We start from the raw sequence: 19483 nt of genomic DNA on the forward strand, positions 1-19483 counted from the left end.
GACATCCTCTTGAGTAGTCCCCGCCCGGAGATCCGAATGGGGGACTATTTTACCTCCGGAATATTTTACCCAAGAGGACGCCATCATCATGTAATCATACAGTAAAGCTGCATGCCCTCGGGAAAAATTATGGCTGTAGTTTCCCCTTGCTTTCAGCCGTTCGCAGTACCAGCACAGCAAGGCCGTTTTGGTTATTGTTACAAGGCCAGATCAGTCAATCATCCAGACTGTTGCCCTTGCAACTACTGAAAAGGCTGCTGCCCCTCTTCAGGAACCACACGTTTGTCTGGCCTCTCAACAGATACCCCTCCGTTGTGGTTGCACCTACGGTACGGCTATCTGTATCGCTGAGGCACGCAAGCCTCCCCACCAACGGCAAGGTCCACGGTTCATGGGGGGGTCATATAAATGACCCTCTATGATAAGCAGTATTACAGTAGGCGGTTCAGTTGAAGTGATTGACAAAAGAAGGAAGTACAAAAATGTTCAGGGAAACACAGGAATACTGTGATATAAGCCACTTGCGAATGAAATAAATAGGATATACAGGGAAGCCAAGATGAAATGGCCGCATGAAAAATGTGAAGAAATTGAAAAAGAAATGGTCATTGGAGGTACGGGTTCACCACATAGAAAAATCCAAAGAACCTTTAGTGAGACTGAAAACAAGGGTATCAATGGTAAGAATGCAAAGGGAATTCCCCAGTTAAGCACAAAAGAGAGAGCAGGCTGGTGGAAAGAGTACACTGAAGGCCTCTATGAGGGGGAATACTTTTCTGATGACACAATAGACAAAGGAATTGTGTTTTGATATCAAAGGCATAGGAAATTCAGTGTTGGAGTCAGAATTTGAAAGAACTTTGGAAGATTTGAGGTCAAGTAAGGCAGAAGGGATAGATAACATTCCTTTGGAATTAGTAGAATCATTGGGAAAAGTGGCAACCAACCAACTATTGTAGATGGTGTATAGATAGCAAGAGCAGATAAGTGCAAGAACTATTTTACAATGAGACTGACAACTTATGCAGTCAAGCTGCTGACAAGAATCATATACAAAGAATGGAAAAGAAAAATGAGAATATATTAGATGCCAAACAGTTTGGATTTAGGAAAGGCAAAGGCATCAGACCAGCAGTTCTGATGATTTGCTTGATAAGGAAACCAAGACTGAAGAAAAATCAAGACGAGTTCATAGGAACTGTTGACCTAGAAAAAAGCATTTGACAGTGTAAAATAGTGCAAGATGTTTGAAAATCTGAGAAAAATAGGAGTAAGCTATAGGGAATAATGGGCAATGTACAATATGTACAAGAACTGAGAGGGAAAAATAAGACTGGAAGACCAAGAACAAAAGGGTGTAAGACAGGGATGCAGTCTTTTACTCCTACTGATCAATCTATATATTGATGAAACAGTGACAGAAACAAAAGAAATGTTCGAGAATGGGATTAACATTCAGGGTGAAAGGATATCAGTATTAAGATTCACTGATGGCACTGCTATCCTCAGTGAAAGTGGAGAATAATTTGGGACCTGTTGAGTGGAATGAACAGTCTAATGAGCACAGAATATGGAAGAGGGTAAACCAAAGAAAGGCAAAAGTGATGAGAAGTAGCAGGAATGAGAATAATGATTAGCTTAACTTCGAAATTGGTGATCAAAAAGTCGAAGATGTTAAAGAATTCTGGCACGTTGGAAGCAAAATAACTCATGATGGACAAAGAAAGGACATAAAAACAGACAACTACAGGCAAAGAGGGCATTTCTGGCCAAAGAAAGTCTATTAGCATTAAACATTGGCCTTAATTTGAGGAAGAAATTTCTGAGAGTGTTCGTTAGGAGCACTGCATTGTATGGTAGTAAATTGTGGACTGTGGGAAGCTGGAACAGTACAGAATCAAAGCATTTGAGATGTGATGCTACATAAGAATGTTGAAAATTAGGTGGACTGATAAGATAAGGGAAGAGGTGGTTTTCTGTAGAAATGGTGAAGAAAGGAACATATGGAGAACACTAACAAGAAGAGAGGACAGGATGATAGGTCATGTGTTAAGACACCAACAAATAAGTTCTATGGAACTAGAGGGAGCTGTAAAGGGGAAAAACTGTAGGGGAAGACAGAGACTGGAATGTGGCCAAACAATAATTACTCTCTCTGAGTTGAAGGAATTTGTGATTAGCTCCATCAAACCAGTCATAGACTGAAGCTGGGGGTGGGGATGTGGGGTTTGGGGGTGGGGAATCTGCTGATTGTCAATGCTCTATTATTTTGCAGCACACAGTTTCCCCCAGGCATAGTCTTTAGGAAAGCTTTTGTAATGTATTTACTTGAATGTTGATTTTAAAACATTTGAGCACAAATCTTAGTAGTTTAATCTATTTGTCTTACCTGTAGATACCATTGATTACCAACATTCATACTATATAAAGGTGCTACTTTGAAGATGAAGCCATCAGCTCCAGGAAAATGAGTGAGCTTGCCAAAATCATCCATTTCAGAAGCAAAACGTGCTTCAAAGGAGTTATCATTGTAAGAGTCATCAGAAATTTCTGGATCATCTCTATCCTGTTTAAAAATATATAGAAACATGTAAGTATTTTCTGGTAATCAAAGAATTTGTTAATGACATCATTTGAGCCCATGTAAACTGTACATAAAATGTCACTCACCATAGGAAGGAAATGTTGACCAGTAGATAGGCACATAATTTGTGATGTGAACATGAAATGCTAATTCCACATCATTATTTTATCATGCAAATGATCCATGGAACATGAAACTAACCAAACGAGGTGTTGAACATCATGACTCAGCTTTGATACTTACCTTTCTTGTTAGGACACACACACACACACACACACACACACACACACACACACACACACACGCACACACACACAGAGTATGAAAGCCTCTTAATAATATTAATTAAAACCTACAAGTTCCTTGTATTTTCTAATTAGGAAGAGGCTGTAATAAAACTGAGAACTCCAAAAAGGAATACCTGTTGTAAACAGGAAATTTTTGTCTTAAAAAGTAAAATAATGAAAATATATTGATGTAGTTATGTAACAATTGTAAATGAGTGGAATATTTTGACTTGATTAAGTACTCAAGGTAACAGAGTTTTATGTGTATCACCAGTAAATACCTCTCATTTTCATTCTTGGAGGAAATAAAAAATGACAATTCAAATCAGAAAATGTGTTTTCAGATTGTGAGAACATGAAAAAAGAAGTGTGTTCAGCATTCTGAGTAGATTCATCAAATTAGAAAATATTGGTTATCTCTTTCATCCCAGTTTTCATAGTACCATGTCATTTTGAAGATAGAACAGAAGTCTGATGCTGCAAAAAGTTATAAATTTGAGTAAAGCAAATCATTTTTACAAAATGCTAAGTGATGCAAAGAAAAGAAATTAGTCAAGCAATTGCTAAAGAAAGAATAATTAACAGCATGAGTTCTCCATGTGCTTTGCAAAACACAAATTCTTCATTATTTACCAATGACTACTAGTTATGAAAATAAGAAGGAGTTGTTTTAACTAAACTCTGATTTCAGTGGCTTATAGAAATGTTCTATTGCCAAAATAGAAACCATTTAAGCTAAAGTAGCAGTACCAGTAATAAGATAGTGTGGCCCAGTCCTGGAGATCCCCGTAGGCAACTGGTAGGGGCAGTATCAGCATTTCCAGAACAAACATAGACACGATGTACTGTTAACTGATATGCTGAGTGCAATTGGTGGGTAGGAAGCCAAAGGATATGCCCAACAACTGTTTCCTCAGGAAAGTAGGGGCCTTTGTAATCCTGAAAATAAAAAAAATAAATAATTTTTGTTAGTCCAGATAAAGAAGTTATAATATAATATATATCATGAAATTTTTGAGAGAAATATGACTGGAACTGTCTGTTTATTTACTTGCCCTACCTTTGTACCTTAGAGGAAAACAGCTAATGCATGTGACTTAGGGTTTGCAAAACATTTTTCTATATTTGTTGAAATACAGCTGACTGAAAACCAAAATTTGAAGTATTAGTGATGAATTCAGATTTTTTTCCAGCAACTTTTTGTACTTAGTGTTTATTACTCTATGTTGGTCTTGTTTGTATTTCTTTAATAAAATATGGTTTTAGTTTGTGAAAGTCATTGCCACTCAAATGACACACAACTGTGTTACTGTTATACATTATTAAGCCAAGAGATTTGGACCACTTTCCTAACAGTGTGACGGTGCTCATTTGACATACATAATATCTACAGTCATATGTCAAAGTCCTGAATGTAAGCTAGATGGTCCTAACAATGCATGCATAGGTCTCAAAGGTCATGGACAGGACTGCAGCCTGATGACCTACACCACAATAATTTAAAATAGTGAAGTATTATTTCAGTATTGAGGTGCAGGCCCTCGTGTAATTGTAAAGATGTTGACTTTACTTTGCATGGACTTACTTAGCTGGATGGATTTACTATTCAACTGAGTTTTCCAGTAAACAGATGATATGAATTAAGTCCGCTTGAAATGAAATTAGATTTCATGAAAAGCCAGCTTCTTCCATAATTCAGTTCATCCAAACTAGGACCCATTAAATGTTAAAGGTGTTGTCCTATTATCAAGATCACTCTAAGAATGTATCCATTACTTACGATTACAAACAGCAGTGAAAAAGATCATTTTGAAAACTTAAGCTCATCAAAAACAGTTTTCATATCTTCATGTTGGATTAAAGGCTCAATATTTTGGCTTTTCTCAGTATTAAATTGATAGTTTAAGACAACTAATTATGAAGGCATAATTAGTAGCTTAGACAGAAGTGTAGGCACAAACCAATTAGCCTTAAGATAATTCCTTTTGTTATTTTGAATTTTCCATGTCATTTTTAGGGTTACATGCCTCAACAGAACCCTTATAGGATCACTTTCTTGTCTGTCTGTTTGTCTGTCTGTCTGTCTGTCTATCTGACTGTTAAAAACCACCTTTCTCAGGAATGGGTAGGCATATCAAGTTTAAAATGTATGCCACATACTGAGGTCTATAGGTCCTTGGTGATATAAGAAACTGAAGCTTCTAAGCCAAGGCCATCAAAAGATATGGCCATTTATGTCACATATTTTAATATTTGCAAACTCACACATCAAAACCTAAAGGATACTTCCCATTGTCCTAGAATCATAAAAATTGCCAAAAAGGAAGATTTCATGGCATAACCAAAGAAAAAACCCTAAAACTGTAAATTTGTAATTATCACAAATGAAAAATATTTTTTTGGTAATTTGTTATCAACTGTCTGTCTGTCCATCTGGCTGTTAAGGCCCCTTTCACTCATGAATGGGTAGACATATGTTGAAATTTACGTCACATGCTGAGATCTATGGTTCCTTGGTGGTATAATAAATGTTAGCTTCAAGTCAATGCAGTCAAAAGGTATGGCCATTTATGATACATATTTTGATACAAATTCGGTCATCAAAATCTATAGGGTACTTCCTGTTGCCTTAAAATCATGAAATTTGGCAAAAAGGAAGGTTTCACAGTACAACCACAGGAAGAAAATCCAAAAACTGTAAATTAGTTACCAATCTCGTGAAGAAATTTTTTTTGTCATTTTCTAGTAGACTGTCTGTCTGTTCGTCCATCTGTTAAAACCCCTTTTTCTCAGAAATGGGTTGACATATCAAGTTGAAATTTATGTCACATACTAAGGTCCTTTGGTGTTATAATAAACATTATCTTCTAAGTCAATGCAGTCAAAAGGCACAGTCATTTAGGACACATGTTTTGATACTTGCAAACTCACTCATCAAAATCTGTATGGTGCTTTCTGTTGATCTACAATGATGAAATTTGGCAGCAAGTAAGGTTTCACAGTACAAGTGTAGCAAAGAATTGAAAACTGTTAACTTGTAATTATATCACACGAAGGAAATATTTCTTTTGTCATTTGTTATCTGTGCCAAACTTGAAATTAAAACAATCAGTAGGCTGACTGGGCCACAAGGATAGAAGTCTGTGAACGTTTGTTTCACATATAACTTGAAACACAATATATATGTGCAGTAATTGCTCCTGTCTATTTGATGGTGGATAAATTTGGAAATGCATCATATGAGCAATACAGTCATTCCTTGCCTGAAGTTTGACTTTTACCATTGTGACATAGTAAGCCGGAATGAAGAACCATTGATTATTATAAAAATGGTCACCTGCTTCTTGCACCACTTTGTCACATGTATATTATTGAAACAGAAACATTCTGAAAGTCTTGGAATCCTGGGACCAATACCTTCCCAGTATCAATGTTGACAACAGACAAAAATTGGTGAGATTTTCTATTCCCAGAATGGGTGACTGCTTACATACATAATTAAGTTTGTATGGAACCCTCAGTGCATGAGTCCTACCAGAACCTCGCCGATTTTTTAAAATTGACATACTGATTGTTGCACAGATCAACTACGATGATGGCCAGAGATTGACCAGCACCTGGCACTGGGAAGCTGGAACCTCAGGGTGCTGCATGTGAAGGAGGCAGCCAATGGCATGGGAGTGCCTCCACAGCAGATGACAATGGGCTTGAGGTGGAGGGTGCAGGGGCAGGCTGTGGTGGCAGGGCTGCACCCATGAACTGGTAACTTCCAGTGGTAAGCAGGGGCACAGCTGATCAAAATTGTGCACCACCAGCCCATTCACTGTTCAGATATCACAAAGATGGCATCCCTGGTGGCAGACAACAGTGGCCAGTATACACTTGCTGACCAAACACCCATGCCTTGGCAACTGTGACATGAAGCGAGCAGATGAATCCGACCATGGCAGATGTGCACACCTTGGAAGGTGGAGGAACATATGTGGCTGCCAGCCATGAAGCAACTCAGCTGGCTCAACTCCCCCATAGGCATGAAATGATAGGTGCTGAGAAAACAGGGAAGAATCCACAACAAACTTTTTCATTTGGGATTTGAATGTACACTTTAGTCATTCTGCCTCACCATTTTATTGAGGTTGGAATGGGGGAGCCAGGACATGATGAATGCTGTGACAGGAACAAGACAATTGAAAGCTGTGGGAAATGAACTGGGTCCCATTATTGGAAACCACTCAAAAGCGCACAAATTGTGATATCAGCTGATGTTAACTCACATTGGAGAATGTAAGGAAACCAGCAAACTGCATCCATAACCAAGGGCCAATAATAATTCAAGAAGGGACCCACAATGCTCATATTATGCATTTCCAAATGAATGCATTTCCGTATCTGGCATGAAGTGGGCCACGGGGTAGGGATGCCCCATTGTTGGGTACACTGCTGAAAAGCCACAACAAAACAGATGAAATGCCATCAATCCCTGGCCAAAAAACATGTCTCCTATCCAACAGGTTAGTGCATGAAACTCCTCAAAGACCCTGTTGGAGAAGGCGTAGAACCTCACACCATAATACAGTGGGAATGACTACTCTGGGAGAGTGATAATGTGAGGAGAAAAGGTCATGCAAGGGGTCCAAAGACTAACCCACTGCTTTATCTGGCTAGCCCTTTGAACAAAACAGAACCATGTAGCAGAGAACCAGGTCAGCGGCAATGGCAGGTGCTACATCTGAGCTCGCAACTGGAAAATCCTTGACCACAGGCTGTGTTTCTGTATCAAGATGGAAGCAAAGCAGTTCTTCAATTGTAGTGAGACAAGAACAGCACTCAGCATTGTAGGCAGTGTTCTGCCTCATCAAGGAAGAAAGTGTAAGGCTTAAACAAGGAAATGAAGGGTATGGTCAGTAATAGGGTGAAACTTGAAGCCACAGGAAAAAGACATGAAATTCCTGGAGAGCATAGACTGTGGCAAGAGCTTCTTTTTTCACTTGGGAGTAACGCTGCTGGGTCAGATTGAGAGATTTAGAGGTGAAAGCAACAGATCGTTCACATCCATTGGCACACTGGCATGCTAGGATTACATTGAGGCCACACTGTGAGGCATCAGTCACCAAAATGATGTGCTAGTCCAGAGAGAATGTAGCTAAACAAGGGACCAAGACTAGTTTAGATTTCAGCATTTGAAAAGCATGTTCACAGTCTGGGCTCCAGTGAAAAGATACAATCTTGCATAACAAGTTATGCAGTTGGTGGGCCAACATTGTTTCCCCTGTCAGGAATTTATGGTAGTAGGCTATCTTCTCTAGGTGGGCCTGAAGCTTCTTCATGGATGAAGGGTGAGGCATAGACATAACAGAAAAGATGTGGTCTGGCAGAGGGTGAACCTCATCCCGCAAGACCTTGAACCCCAATAAACAAAAGTAGGTTGAAAAAACTGAGCTTCTGTGATGTCTCACCATAAGCCTGCAGATTGTAAGACAGAAAACAAAGTGCACAAATTTTTCAAGTGACTGACCGTGGAAGAGCCCATGTCAACAATATCACCCACGTGATTAATGTAACCCAGGACAGGCATATTCAGTTGCTCTAAAAATCGTTGGAAAATTGCAGGGCCACTAGCCACACCAAAAGGAAAGTGCAAATATTATTAGAGACTGAAAGGAGTATTCAGAACTGGAACTTGCTGAGAGTTTTTATCTACATGGACTGTTGCAGATATGCTGTAGACAAATTGATTTTAGGAAAGTAGTGGTCACTTGACATTTTTGCCAATGGCTCCTCCTGCTATGGGAGAGGATATGTACCCACCCACAGAGGGCAAGTTTCCCTGATGGCTTATGAAATACAACTAGCGGAGATGACCATTCACTAACCATAACAGGTTGCACCACTCCTAAGGCTGGAAGTCTGTCCAACTCTGTTTTCACTTCAGCTTTGAAGTCTGTCCAATTCTGCTTTCACTTGATCTTTGTGGGTGACAGGAATAGGATGTGTAAGACAGAAATGAGCCAAGCCATGAACTTCAAAGAAATATCAGTAGAAAAATTTGCAACACGCCCTATATCTTTGGAAAACTACTTCAAAGATTCCTCACACAGTGTTTCCAATTGAGAATATATTACCTGACTGGACACAAGGTGAACTGCACTGGTGATAGAAAATCCAAAGGACTGAAATGCGTCCATCTTGAACAAGTTCTCAACACCTGCATCAGCAGCCACCAAAAACATAATAGAAAGAGGCAGAAGCTATAAGTTGTCTCAACAATGCAATGTTCTGTTAGTTATAACTGACCGGCTTGTGTGTAACTGGTGTTCTGTGAGCTTAAACTCACATAGGTTTGAGAGTTCAATAACGTCGCTGCAGCACCTATGTCAATTTGTAGCCACAGCACTTGGCGAAAAACACTTAAATCAGTAAACAACTTGGGAGAAGTCACAAGCATTGGAGTCACACAGTTTACATCCCTGTCTGTATCCTGAACAACCTTCAGTGAATGGACACATGGAGACGATCTAGCCTTTCTTCTGTCAAGCCCTACAAATAGCCCTGTGCTTAGGGCACACTGAATGTTCATGCTATACAGAACAGGAAGGACAAGATGGAAACAGAGAATGTTGGCGCTGGCACTGTGGTGATAATGACTGCTTGGGCTGACCTTGGTCTGCTCGGCACTGGGAATGCATGTTTACCACTGCCACTGCCACTTCCTTGTGCAAGCTATCTGTCGTCCTAGTGGGAACATCCTGTGACACTACTGCCATATCACCCCAGTTTGATCAACTGCTGCCTAAGAAACTTCAAAAGATTCTGCTGCTTGCAAAACTTCTGCTGACAGAGGATTTTCATAGAGTAAAGCCTTCTGACTCACTTCCTTGTCTGGAGCTAAACAGATATTTGTGTTGCACACCATAGAGTCTAAATAAGAATCATTATGGGCATCAGTAATCAACTGATTCTTATGACTAAGGCCTTGAAATTAGGCTGTCTAAACTCTATATGACCGGATTCGTTTTTTACAGCATTGGTAGAATTCAACTCATGCCTCTATAATGTGCAATTATTCGTGATGTTAGTTGGACATAAACTGCACATGTGGTCAGAAGTAAGAGCTCAGGATTTTTGTAAAGGGGCAAGCCGACACAGTAACTGACACATTTTAGGTGGAATCCATGAGAGGAAGAAGGCTTTGCACAGTCTGTCACACCAAAAGCCAAAAAATGCTGTCTTTTTTTGCAAGCTTCCCAATCTTCAGTTAAATTGTCATTTGGAGGGAAAGTTGTTGGAATAGCATGGAAGCCAACAAAGTGGTCAATGATGAAGTACACTGTTCAGTCAGGGCTGGTGGCACAGTGTTCATAATGACTAAACCTAATGAAACTGCACTTAAAGACTGCACACGCAGAAACCATACCAGATTCATCACCAGTAACACAACTGCAGATCAGGGGAGACTTATCAGATGGAATGAGAAGGAAAGACTGATTGTTGGGGACTGCACCAGATGAGATTTCAAAACCTGAGAGCTTAAAGATGGAAGACAGGGTAATATGCAAGACAGAAATTACTGCTTAAACATAGTGCATGAGTTAGTAAGAATGAAAAGCTAAGTTCATTCTACGTGATAGAGGTGGGAGGCGGGCAGCAAAAAATAGACAGTTATGAAAATGAAAAATGTAGAAAAGTAAAATGGAGTGAAGAGAGCAGTAGTTACTGTGAAGAAATGCTGAGACAGAAGGAATTTATCTAAATTATGGCCTGATGGGTGGTGAGAACCAAGGACATGTTGTAGCACTACTTCCCACCTCCAGAGTTCTGAGAAACTGGTGTCGGGGAAGAATTCAGATGGCACGTGGGGTGAAACAGGCACTGAGGTCATCATTGTCATGTTGTAGAGCATGCTCTTCAATAGGGTATTTCATGTTGCCAGTACACACCCACTGCCTATGCCCATTCATCCTAACTGATAATTTCGTGGTAGTAATGCCTATGTAATGTTATACATTCCAGACCAGGATAATACTGAGTGACCAGTGGTGTGCTCCAAAGTTGTTTTTGGAGGGATCAGTAGTACCAGGATTAGATGTGATGGCCCAGGAAATTTGCTTTTGGATTAGGCTGGTGGGGTAATTATGTCCCGTGAAGGCTGAGGTGAGAATGGTCGTGTATTGCTGTAAAGATCTGCATCCAAGCAAATACATTTGCCTTGAATGCCAGTGCTGTAGGGGAGAGAACGTTGGGCATGGAAAGGATGGCAACTGTCAAAATGTAAGTACTGTTGTTTATTAGCAGATTTAATCTGGACAGTAGTAGTAATATTTGTAGCTGGCCTTCGGTGAGGATGAGATCAACATCAAGGAAAGTGGCATGGGATTCAGAATAGGACCTTGTGAAATTTAATTGGGAAAAAGTATTCAGAGATTCCAGGAATTTTAACTGGTCAGCCTCACCATGGGTTCATATGGTAAAGATGTCATCAATGTATCTAAACCAAACCAGGGGCTGAAGACTTACAGATCCCTGGAACCCTCTCCCAGTGACCCATGAAAAGGTTGGCATAGGAAGGAGCCATCTTGGTTCCCATGGCTAAACCCCTGATCTGTTTGTACATATACCCCTGAAAGGTGAAGTAGCTGTTTGTAATTATAAAGTTGATTAAGGTGAGTAGGAAGGATATCGTAGGTTTGGAATCAGGGGGGTGCTGACTGAGGAAATGTTCAGCAGCAGACATATGATGTATGTGTGAGGTGGTGGCATCAATGGTGACAAGCAAGGTGCATGGTGGGAGAGGGAGAGGGGCATGAATTTCATATGATATAGGAAATGATTGGTATCTTTGATATAGGAGGGAAGACTTTGTACTATGGGTTGCAGGTGCTGATCAATAAGGCAGATATACGCCGAGTGGGTGCTTTGAGCCAGCAACTACAGGATGGCCAGGATGATTAGGTTTTCGGATCTTAGGAAGAAGGTAAAACAAAGGTGGGGGTGTGGGGTTTGGGTGGGGTTAGAAGTTCTATGGACTGAGGTGTTAGTCCTTTTGAGGGGCCTAAGGTTTTAAGGAGGGACTGCAGGTCAGTTCAATCACAGGAATGGAATCTTGATGGCAGATGCTGTATGTAGAGGTGTCAGACAGCTGGCATAGACCTTCACAAACATACTCCTTTTGAGAATGAGATTTTCACTCTGCAGCGGAGTGTGTGCTGATATGAAACTTCCTGCAAGGCTCGCAGGAGAGCTTCTGTAAAGTTTGGAAGGTAGGAGACGAGATACTGGCAGAAGTAAAGCTGTGAGTACCGGGCGTGAGTCGTGCTTCGGTAGCTCAGATGGTAGAGCACTTGCCCGCGAAAGGCAAAGGTCCCGAGTTCGAGTCTCGGTCAGGCACACAGTTTTAATCTGCCAGGAAGGTTCATACTCCTTTTGGTCAAACACCACAGTGGTAGATTCTTTGTCTGATGGCAGGATAATGGTGGAGTCATCAGCTTTTAGGGAACATAGAGCTGGGATTTCTGCAGAGGACAGGTTAGGGTCATGTTGTAGGGACATGAGGAAGGGCTGTGAAGCAATGCTGGATGTGAGAAATTCTTTGAAGGCTTGTAAGAGATGATTTTGAGGTAGTTGTGGTGGATCAAATTGGGATCGTGGTCAGAATTGTTCAAGGCGGAGTTCAGTGTCAGCTTTACTGCTGGACAGGTTTTGGGATTGGGTTGCAAAATGATATTTCCAGTTGACATTATGTGTGAAGAAAAGTATGTCCTTCACCAAATCAACATGATCAAAAGCAGGTTTAGTGCTGAAAGTGGGACACCAGCATGACTACCACCAAATTATCAGTTAGGATGAATGGGCATAGGCAGAGGCAACATGCAGATGGCAACATGAAATATCCTGTTGCAGAGCATGCTCTACAACATGACAAGCATGACCTTGATGCCTGTTTCAGCACAAGCACCATCTAGATTCTTCCCCCAGACACCAGTTTCTCAGAACTCCTCAGGTGTGAACAAGCACTACAACATGTCCCTTGTTCTCGCCATCCATCAGGCCTTAATTTATGTAAATTTCTTCTGTCTCAGCATTTCTTCACAGTAACTACTGCTCTCTTCACTCCATTTTAGGTTTCTACATTTTTCATTTTCTTAACTGTCTATTTTATGCTGCCCCCTTCCACCTCTGTTACATAAAATGAACTTAGCTTTCCATTCTTCTTAACTCATGTATGACATTTAAGCAGTAATCTCTGTCTTGCATATTACCCTGTTTTCCAACTTCAAGCTCTCAGATTTTCAAATTTCATCTGGTGCAATCCCCAATAATCAGTCTTTCCTTTTCATCCTGTCTGGTAAGTCTCTCCTGACTTGCAGTTCTGGATGACTTTCCCAAAATCTACCCCTTTTTCCAGACCTCTCCAGTCCTTTTCCTTCACCCCACTTCCTTCCCTTTCAACTCCTCTGCCTGAGGAAGGAGCCAATCGCTTCAAAAGATTGCCTAGTTATAACCTTATTTTATGTGTTTGTTCTGCTGCTGCTTGGTGAGTTGATCCTTTATCTATCCACTTACATTAATTGAATATAACAGAGGGAAACATTCCACATGGGAAAAATATATCTCAAAACAAAGATGGTGTGGCTTACCAAATGAAAGCGCTGGCATGTCGATAGACACACAAACAAACACAAACATACACACAAAATTCAAGCTTTTGCAACCAACGGTTGCTTCGTCAGGAAAGAGGGAAGGAGAGGGAAAGACAAAAGGATGTGGGTTTTAAGGGAAAGGGTAAGGAGTCATTCCAATCCTGGGAGTGGAAAGACTTACCTTAGGGGGAAAAAAGGACAGGTATACACTCACACACACACACACATATCCATCCGCACATACACAGACACAAGCAGACATTTCCCTCTGTCCTAACGAAGCAGCCGTTGGCTGCGAAAGCTTGAATTTTGTGTGTATGTTTGTGTTTGTTTGTGTGTCTATCGACACGCCAGCGCTTTCATTTGGTAAGTCACATCATCTTTGTTTTTAGATATACAATTACATTAATTGTACTATGAGAGAGTTATGTGTCATAGTGTCTTACAGGTGTCATTGTGAACACTGGAACTGCACTGAACTGCACAGAGACTAAGTAACATATTGTAAATCCAGCTGTATCTTTGAATTTTGTTTTGTCTACAAATGAATAAATTATCAAAATGCACCATTCATTCAGATTGTTCTTTTAAGTAGTTGACTCCTCCCATTTTCCTCTATAATTTTACAGAAAAAGAGAGTATGCAATGCATATTAAGATAAGAAATATATTGCTGCATATTCGAGTATAATAAAAAGCCACATTACAGAAGAACTGGTGACAAGATTATACAATTAAAAATAATGTTCCTTCAATAAAGGTAGCTAAGAGTGGTCATACTTTTGAGTGAAGCCAGTTGAAGTGGATTTAACTGAAAGATTTGTGATTATTTAATTATTGTGAGGATTTAGCTGTTTAATGTAATGAAAATATTCCATATGAACTTTACAAAAAAGGTAGATAAAATTTTGAATAGAAAATCTTGTGATCATTGCTAAATTACCACTATTGGAACTAAAATTTATTTTAGAGAGTCACTGTTTTCATTTAATGTGCCAGATATGAATCTGAAGGTCACCATGGTCATTTATTAGATCTCTCTCTCTGTTTCTCTCTCTCTTCCTTTCTCTACTCTTGTAGTTGATTCCACTCTCCATGACCTCATGAACTAAAGCACACCAATTTCTTTCATTGTGCACTTTCTTCTGCTTTCTTCTGCAGACTTTTCAGTTTAGAATCTGTTACATTTGTGATGTCATAAATCCATCTCATCCTTTTCTGTCATCTTCTTGTCTCTTCAGTCTTCCCCAGCATTAAAAACTTTTCCAGCAAATCATGTCTTCTCAAGATTGCCCAAAGGAGCTCAGTTTTTGTTTCAGTATGAAACCTTCAAGGAGCAATCAAGCTTTATTTGCTGTAATACTGACATATTTGTTCTCTTTGCAGTCCATGTAACTCTATGGAGTTTCTTCCAGCACTACAACTCAAAGGTGTATATTCTACACTGTTCCCAGCCTTTCTTATGGTCCTGCTTTCACACCCAAGCACGGTACTTGTACAACATGTGTTTCCATTCTGTTAGTTGTAACAAAATGTTGGGTATCCAATTTGCATGTGATCAACATTCATTATTAGAAAATTATCTAAATTATAAAACCTGATGACCACATTACAACATCACTTGAAACAACTTCTGATTTAACAAACAAACTTTCACTCTTCAGTGTCATGCATGCTATAATGAAACTTCAGTTGTTATCACCATCACTGTCACCAACACCAATAAGAAGAACAAAATTATCATCATCCATCAGTAGTACAAAAATAACAAGAACATAATTATCATATCCATTAGTAATACTGGCTGATGTCCCATTCAGCAACTCCAGAGATTGTTCAGTTCTGACAGATAATTTTTCTAGTCTTTCAAGTGAGATACTGAAGCATTGTGACTATCCCAGGATTCATACTTCTCTTTAACGGGCAACACTCCATTAACCAAGCTCTCTGACCAAAACTCCAGCACTGACTCCAAAATAAGGATAAGCTAAAGTTTTAATTCATGCTGTGAAATAGACTTAGGCAATTAAACTGATAAAATGTTGCCAACAAAAGACAGAGGTCCCAGTTTGAGTCCAGCACAGTTTCAATTTCTACTTACTTATAGGAGTCTTAATTATTAGAAATAGTTTAAAACAGAGTTTGTTTAATTGATTTGTAGAGATTGATTATACACACAGATTGTCATTTTATTCTAAGACAACACATACTTTCACTACGCTTATGTTTATGTAATGTGACTTAGCGGAAATTTTCAACTTCAGGGCATGATTGCATTGCAAAGAGGCACATTAGTTGTATGATAAATACTCAAAACTTTTGTATTCATTGAGGTATGGAAGTAACTCATCTGCAGCAGAGAGAGGTCGGTTGATCAGGGCATAAACATGTCAATAGCAATTCAAGGGAACGCAGGGGCCGTGTTTAAACATGTCCTCAGCACTTGGGGAGTGGCAGAGGATGATGAGTACACTCATCTACAGAAGTTAAATTGTTATGAGTAAAGAAAGTTATTCCTAGCTTTCAGAATATAGGGTGTCCCTTCTAAAAGTCATCAGGCTTGTTTTCTCTGCTGTTTTGGCACAGATTTGCAATTTAATATGGCAATGTGTAGCTGGAGTCAACCCAAACAAACACTGCACATCATTCCTTCATATAATGCCCAGTGTTGACAGAAAGTATTGGCTTGTTTCCTGTTACAAACAAAATGTTTTTTAAAGTGGAATTTTACACATCCATTTGATAGAGTGGTCCCAAATTAGTCTACTGCAATATTCATTTTATCAATATTTATTAACAGGGACACTAAAACATGAAGAACAACCAATACTCCAGCAGCAACTGGGCAGAACTGCTGCATGGTGGTAGCAGTCAACATGGGCCGATGTGTCGCTGTTGCCATTGGTTTATTAATTATTCTTTGTATTGTAAATAAAATGCTGTGTGGCTAGGGCCTCCCGGCGGGTAGACTGTTCACCTGGTGCAAGTCTTTTGAGTTGACGCCACTTCAGCGACTTGCGTGTTGATGGGGATGAAATGATGATGATAAAGACAACACAACACCCAGTCCCGGAGCAGAGAAAATCTCTGACCCAGCCAGGAATTGAACCCAGGCTGTTAGGTATGACATTCCGTCGTGCTGACCACTCATCTACCAGGGGTGGACTTTGTATTGTCATGTACCTGTTAATGAAAGATTAATGAATTCCAGACTAGAGTAATCTGGAATCATTTTATCAAATGGACATGTAAAATTCCAATTTAAAAAACATTCTACTTGTAATGGCTAAAACCAATTCTTTCTGTAGACAATGGGCATTGCATAGAAGCTGTGGTGAGCAGTATTTGTTTAGGCAGACTCCAGTTACACATCGCAAGAAAAAAAAAGTCTGTCAAAACGCCAGAGAAAACGTGCCTGGCAACTTAAGTGGGGCACCCAGTATATGCACATATATGCACAACACAAATTGTCAGAACTGATTGCAATTGTTTTTGGTAGACTAGAAACCTAACACCCAGTGAGGAAATTTCTCTAACGTCTGACATCTGCTCACAAGATAGCAGGTGAATTCTTCCCATTTGCTATGTTTTTTTGTACTCCCATAAATAATCATTATTTTTTGTTTTCGCTAATTCATATTATTACTTTCAATACATTTATCTATTGGCATGTAACACTCAGATAAAAATCTCATGTTCTTGTTTAGACTTGATTTCACTTGAATTTATTGTCAGATTATAAAGCGTTTGTTCTGTTTACTTTGACACAATTAACTTTTATTGGGCACTCCCAATGAGAAAATACAGTTAATTGACGTTAGTACTGCAATTCACAAAGTACAAAACCCTTTGGATACAATCAAGGAAGGTGACCCACTCTAACAGAAATTGTGGCAGTGCCATTTCCTGTAAAATACTTTGGATTATCAGAAACTAATTAATTGAAGAGATAATTAGCATCAAGTTCATAAGTAGACCCATTATCCATTTCAGTTTTTGTCATAACCATTTTTAGATTCTGAACTTTGACAAAATGTTTTTGTTACCTTAATTTTTTTGTACAAAATGACATTCAGAATTAATTAATTAACTAAATAATTAATAACTTCAAGTAATTTATCCTAATTTACAATATGGTGGTACATGTAAACAAGGAGAGCCACATCATGTAAGAATAATATTGTCAGTGTGTTTTCTGAATTTCTGACCAACAACTTTTTTTATAAGCCAAAATCGCAGTAGTTCTGGTAGTTCATCCAAAAACTTTGATATAGCCAATATTCCAAATATAATGTAGCTTACAAAATAATAGTTTATTCTTACGTCGATGTTTAAGTAGTCAGATGTCACCCAAAATGGCAGTTCACAGTTAGAAAGCCCTTGAGTAAGACATATGCAGGATGCATTCTTGGTGTTGCCTCATGCCACTCCACATACTGATACCCATGAAACACAAGAACTTATTGTTTAAAGACTGTTGAGTGTTTTCTGTAACTTAAATTAATGAAAATTGTACTGAACTGTGTTGTGATTAACAAATGATACAAAAAGAGAAGTCTCCTTGTACTGTTTTTTTCCCATAATGTTTAGAATGTAGGAGTAGAGGTAGTGGCAGAAGTAAAGCTGTGAGGATGGGTTGTGAGTCATGCTTGGGTAGCTCAATTGGTAGAGCATTTGCCCATGGAAGGCAAAGACCCTGACTTTGAGTCATGGTCTGGAACATTGTTTTAATCTGCAGTAAGTTTTGTATCAGCACACACATCACTGCAAAGTGACAAACTCATTATGGAAGCATCCCATAGGCTGTGGCTAATCCATGTTTCTGCAGTATCCTTTCTTCCAGGAGTCCTGCAAGTCTCGTAGGACAACTTCTGCAATGTTTGGAAGGTAAGGGATGAATTACTGGTGGAAGTAAAGTTGTGAGGATTGGCTGTGAGTCATGCTTGGGTAGATCGGCCAGCAGAGCATTAGCTTGCAAAAGCCAAATGACCCAAGTTTGAGTCTCATCTGGCACAAACTTTAGAGCTGCCAGGTAGTTTCATATCATTACACATTCGGCTGCAGAGTGAAAAATTTATTCTTGATTTATCCATTCATTGCCTAAATTCAGGACAAGTCTCTGAAATGGTTGTATAATAGAACCATTCTTACTCGCAAAAAATGACCATGTGCCTGCCATCAATAATATTTTCCTGAAATAATTCCAGGTAAAAGAACTGCTGTGATTAATTCAGACACATGAGTATGTTACTCTGTAGCATTTTTAAATACTCTGAATTCACCATGTCTGTCATACTACAAACTTATCAGTCATTATTATTGAGAATTTTGAAGCTGTCAAAACTCTATAACAGCATTAGGGCCCAAGTTACAGATCCAACTGGATCTGCTCTGGGAGAAACAATGTTTGTGCCTTCACTGATCCACAGTGAGCTCTCTTTTGAAATAAAGAGGCTACAGTTCTACTCCAAAGTGTGCTGATGACATTAAATAAATGAGAGACAAATGCCGTAATTCACAGAAGCTGACGTGGGTAGGACCTTTTATCACCTTCAGTTTTACTTGACTTGCTTGCAAGCAAGTGCACCATACAGCCAGTTTACTGGGTAGGATCATATGATGGCTCTTGAACCTGGGTCTCTCATAGATATGACTCATGTGCAGGAGGTTGGTGGTAAAAGTGGCATAAGAATGAACCAGGCCATTTTGTAATTTCAGTCTATACAAAGTATTAGTTTGGAAAATGTGGGAAGAATTTTGGAGAACAGATTTCTCATTTCAGGTCATGATGAAAGGTCATTAAAGCTATGGCAGAGAATGGGATTTAGCTGTTAAGGACACCACATCCTCTCTTGCATCTGACTAGGCATTCTATATATTTTACATTATATTCCTCATGACACAAAAGAAGTCTTATGTTTAATGTGAAATCCAGCATTTAGATATAACAAATGACATAAATAGTGAAAACAGTAC

The 19483-nt window shown here is 39.3% G+C and overlaps 1 protein-coding gene across 1 annotated transcript in view; it reads right to left on the reverse strand.

Moving 5' to 3' along the window:
* Positions 1-19483, reverse strand: part of LOC126464541 (extracellular matrix organizing protein FRAS1-like) — a 471206-nt gene that overhangs the window by 51426 nt on the left and 400297 nt on the right. The window contains exons 17-18 of the mRNA XM_050096241.1: positions 3622-3810; positions 2390-2566 (exon numbers count right to left, since the gene is read on the reverse strand). Coding sequence (XP_049952198.1) covers positions 2390-2566; positions 3622-3810 — 366 coding nt within the window. The remainder of the gene's footprint in view (positions 1-2389; positions 2567-3621; positions 3811-19483) is intronic.

This window comes from Schistocerca serialis, chromosome 1, assembly GCF_023864345.2.
Source record: "Schistocerca serialis cubense isolate TAMUIC-IGC-003099 chromosome 1, iqSchSeri2.2, whole genome shotgun sequence".
In the NCBI taxonomy this organism is placed as follows: Eukaryota; Metazoa; Arthropoda; class Insecta; order Orthoptera; family Acrididae; genus Schistocerca; species Schistocerca serialis.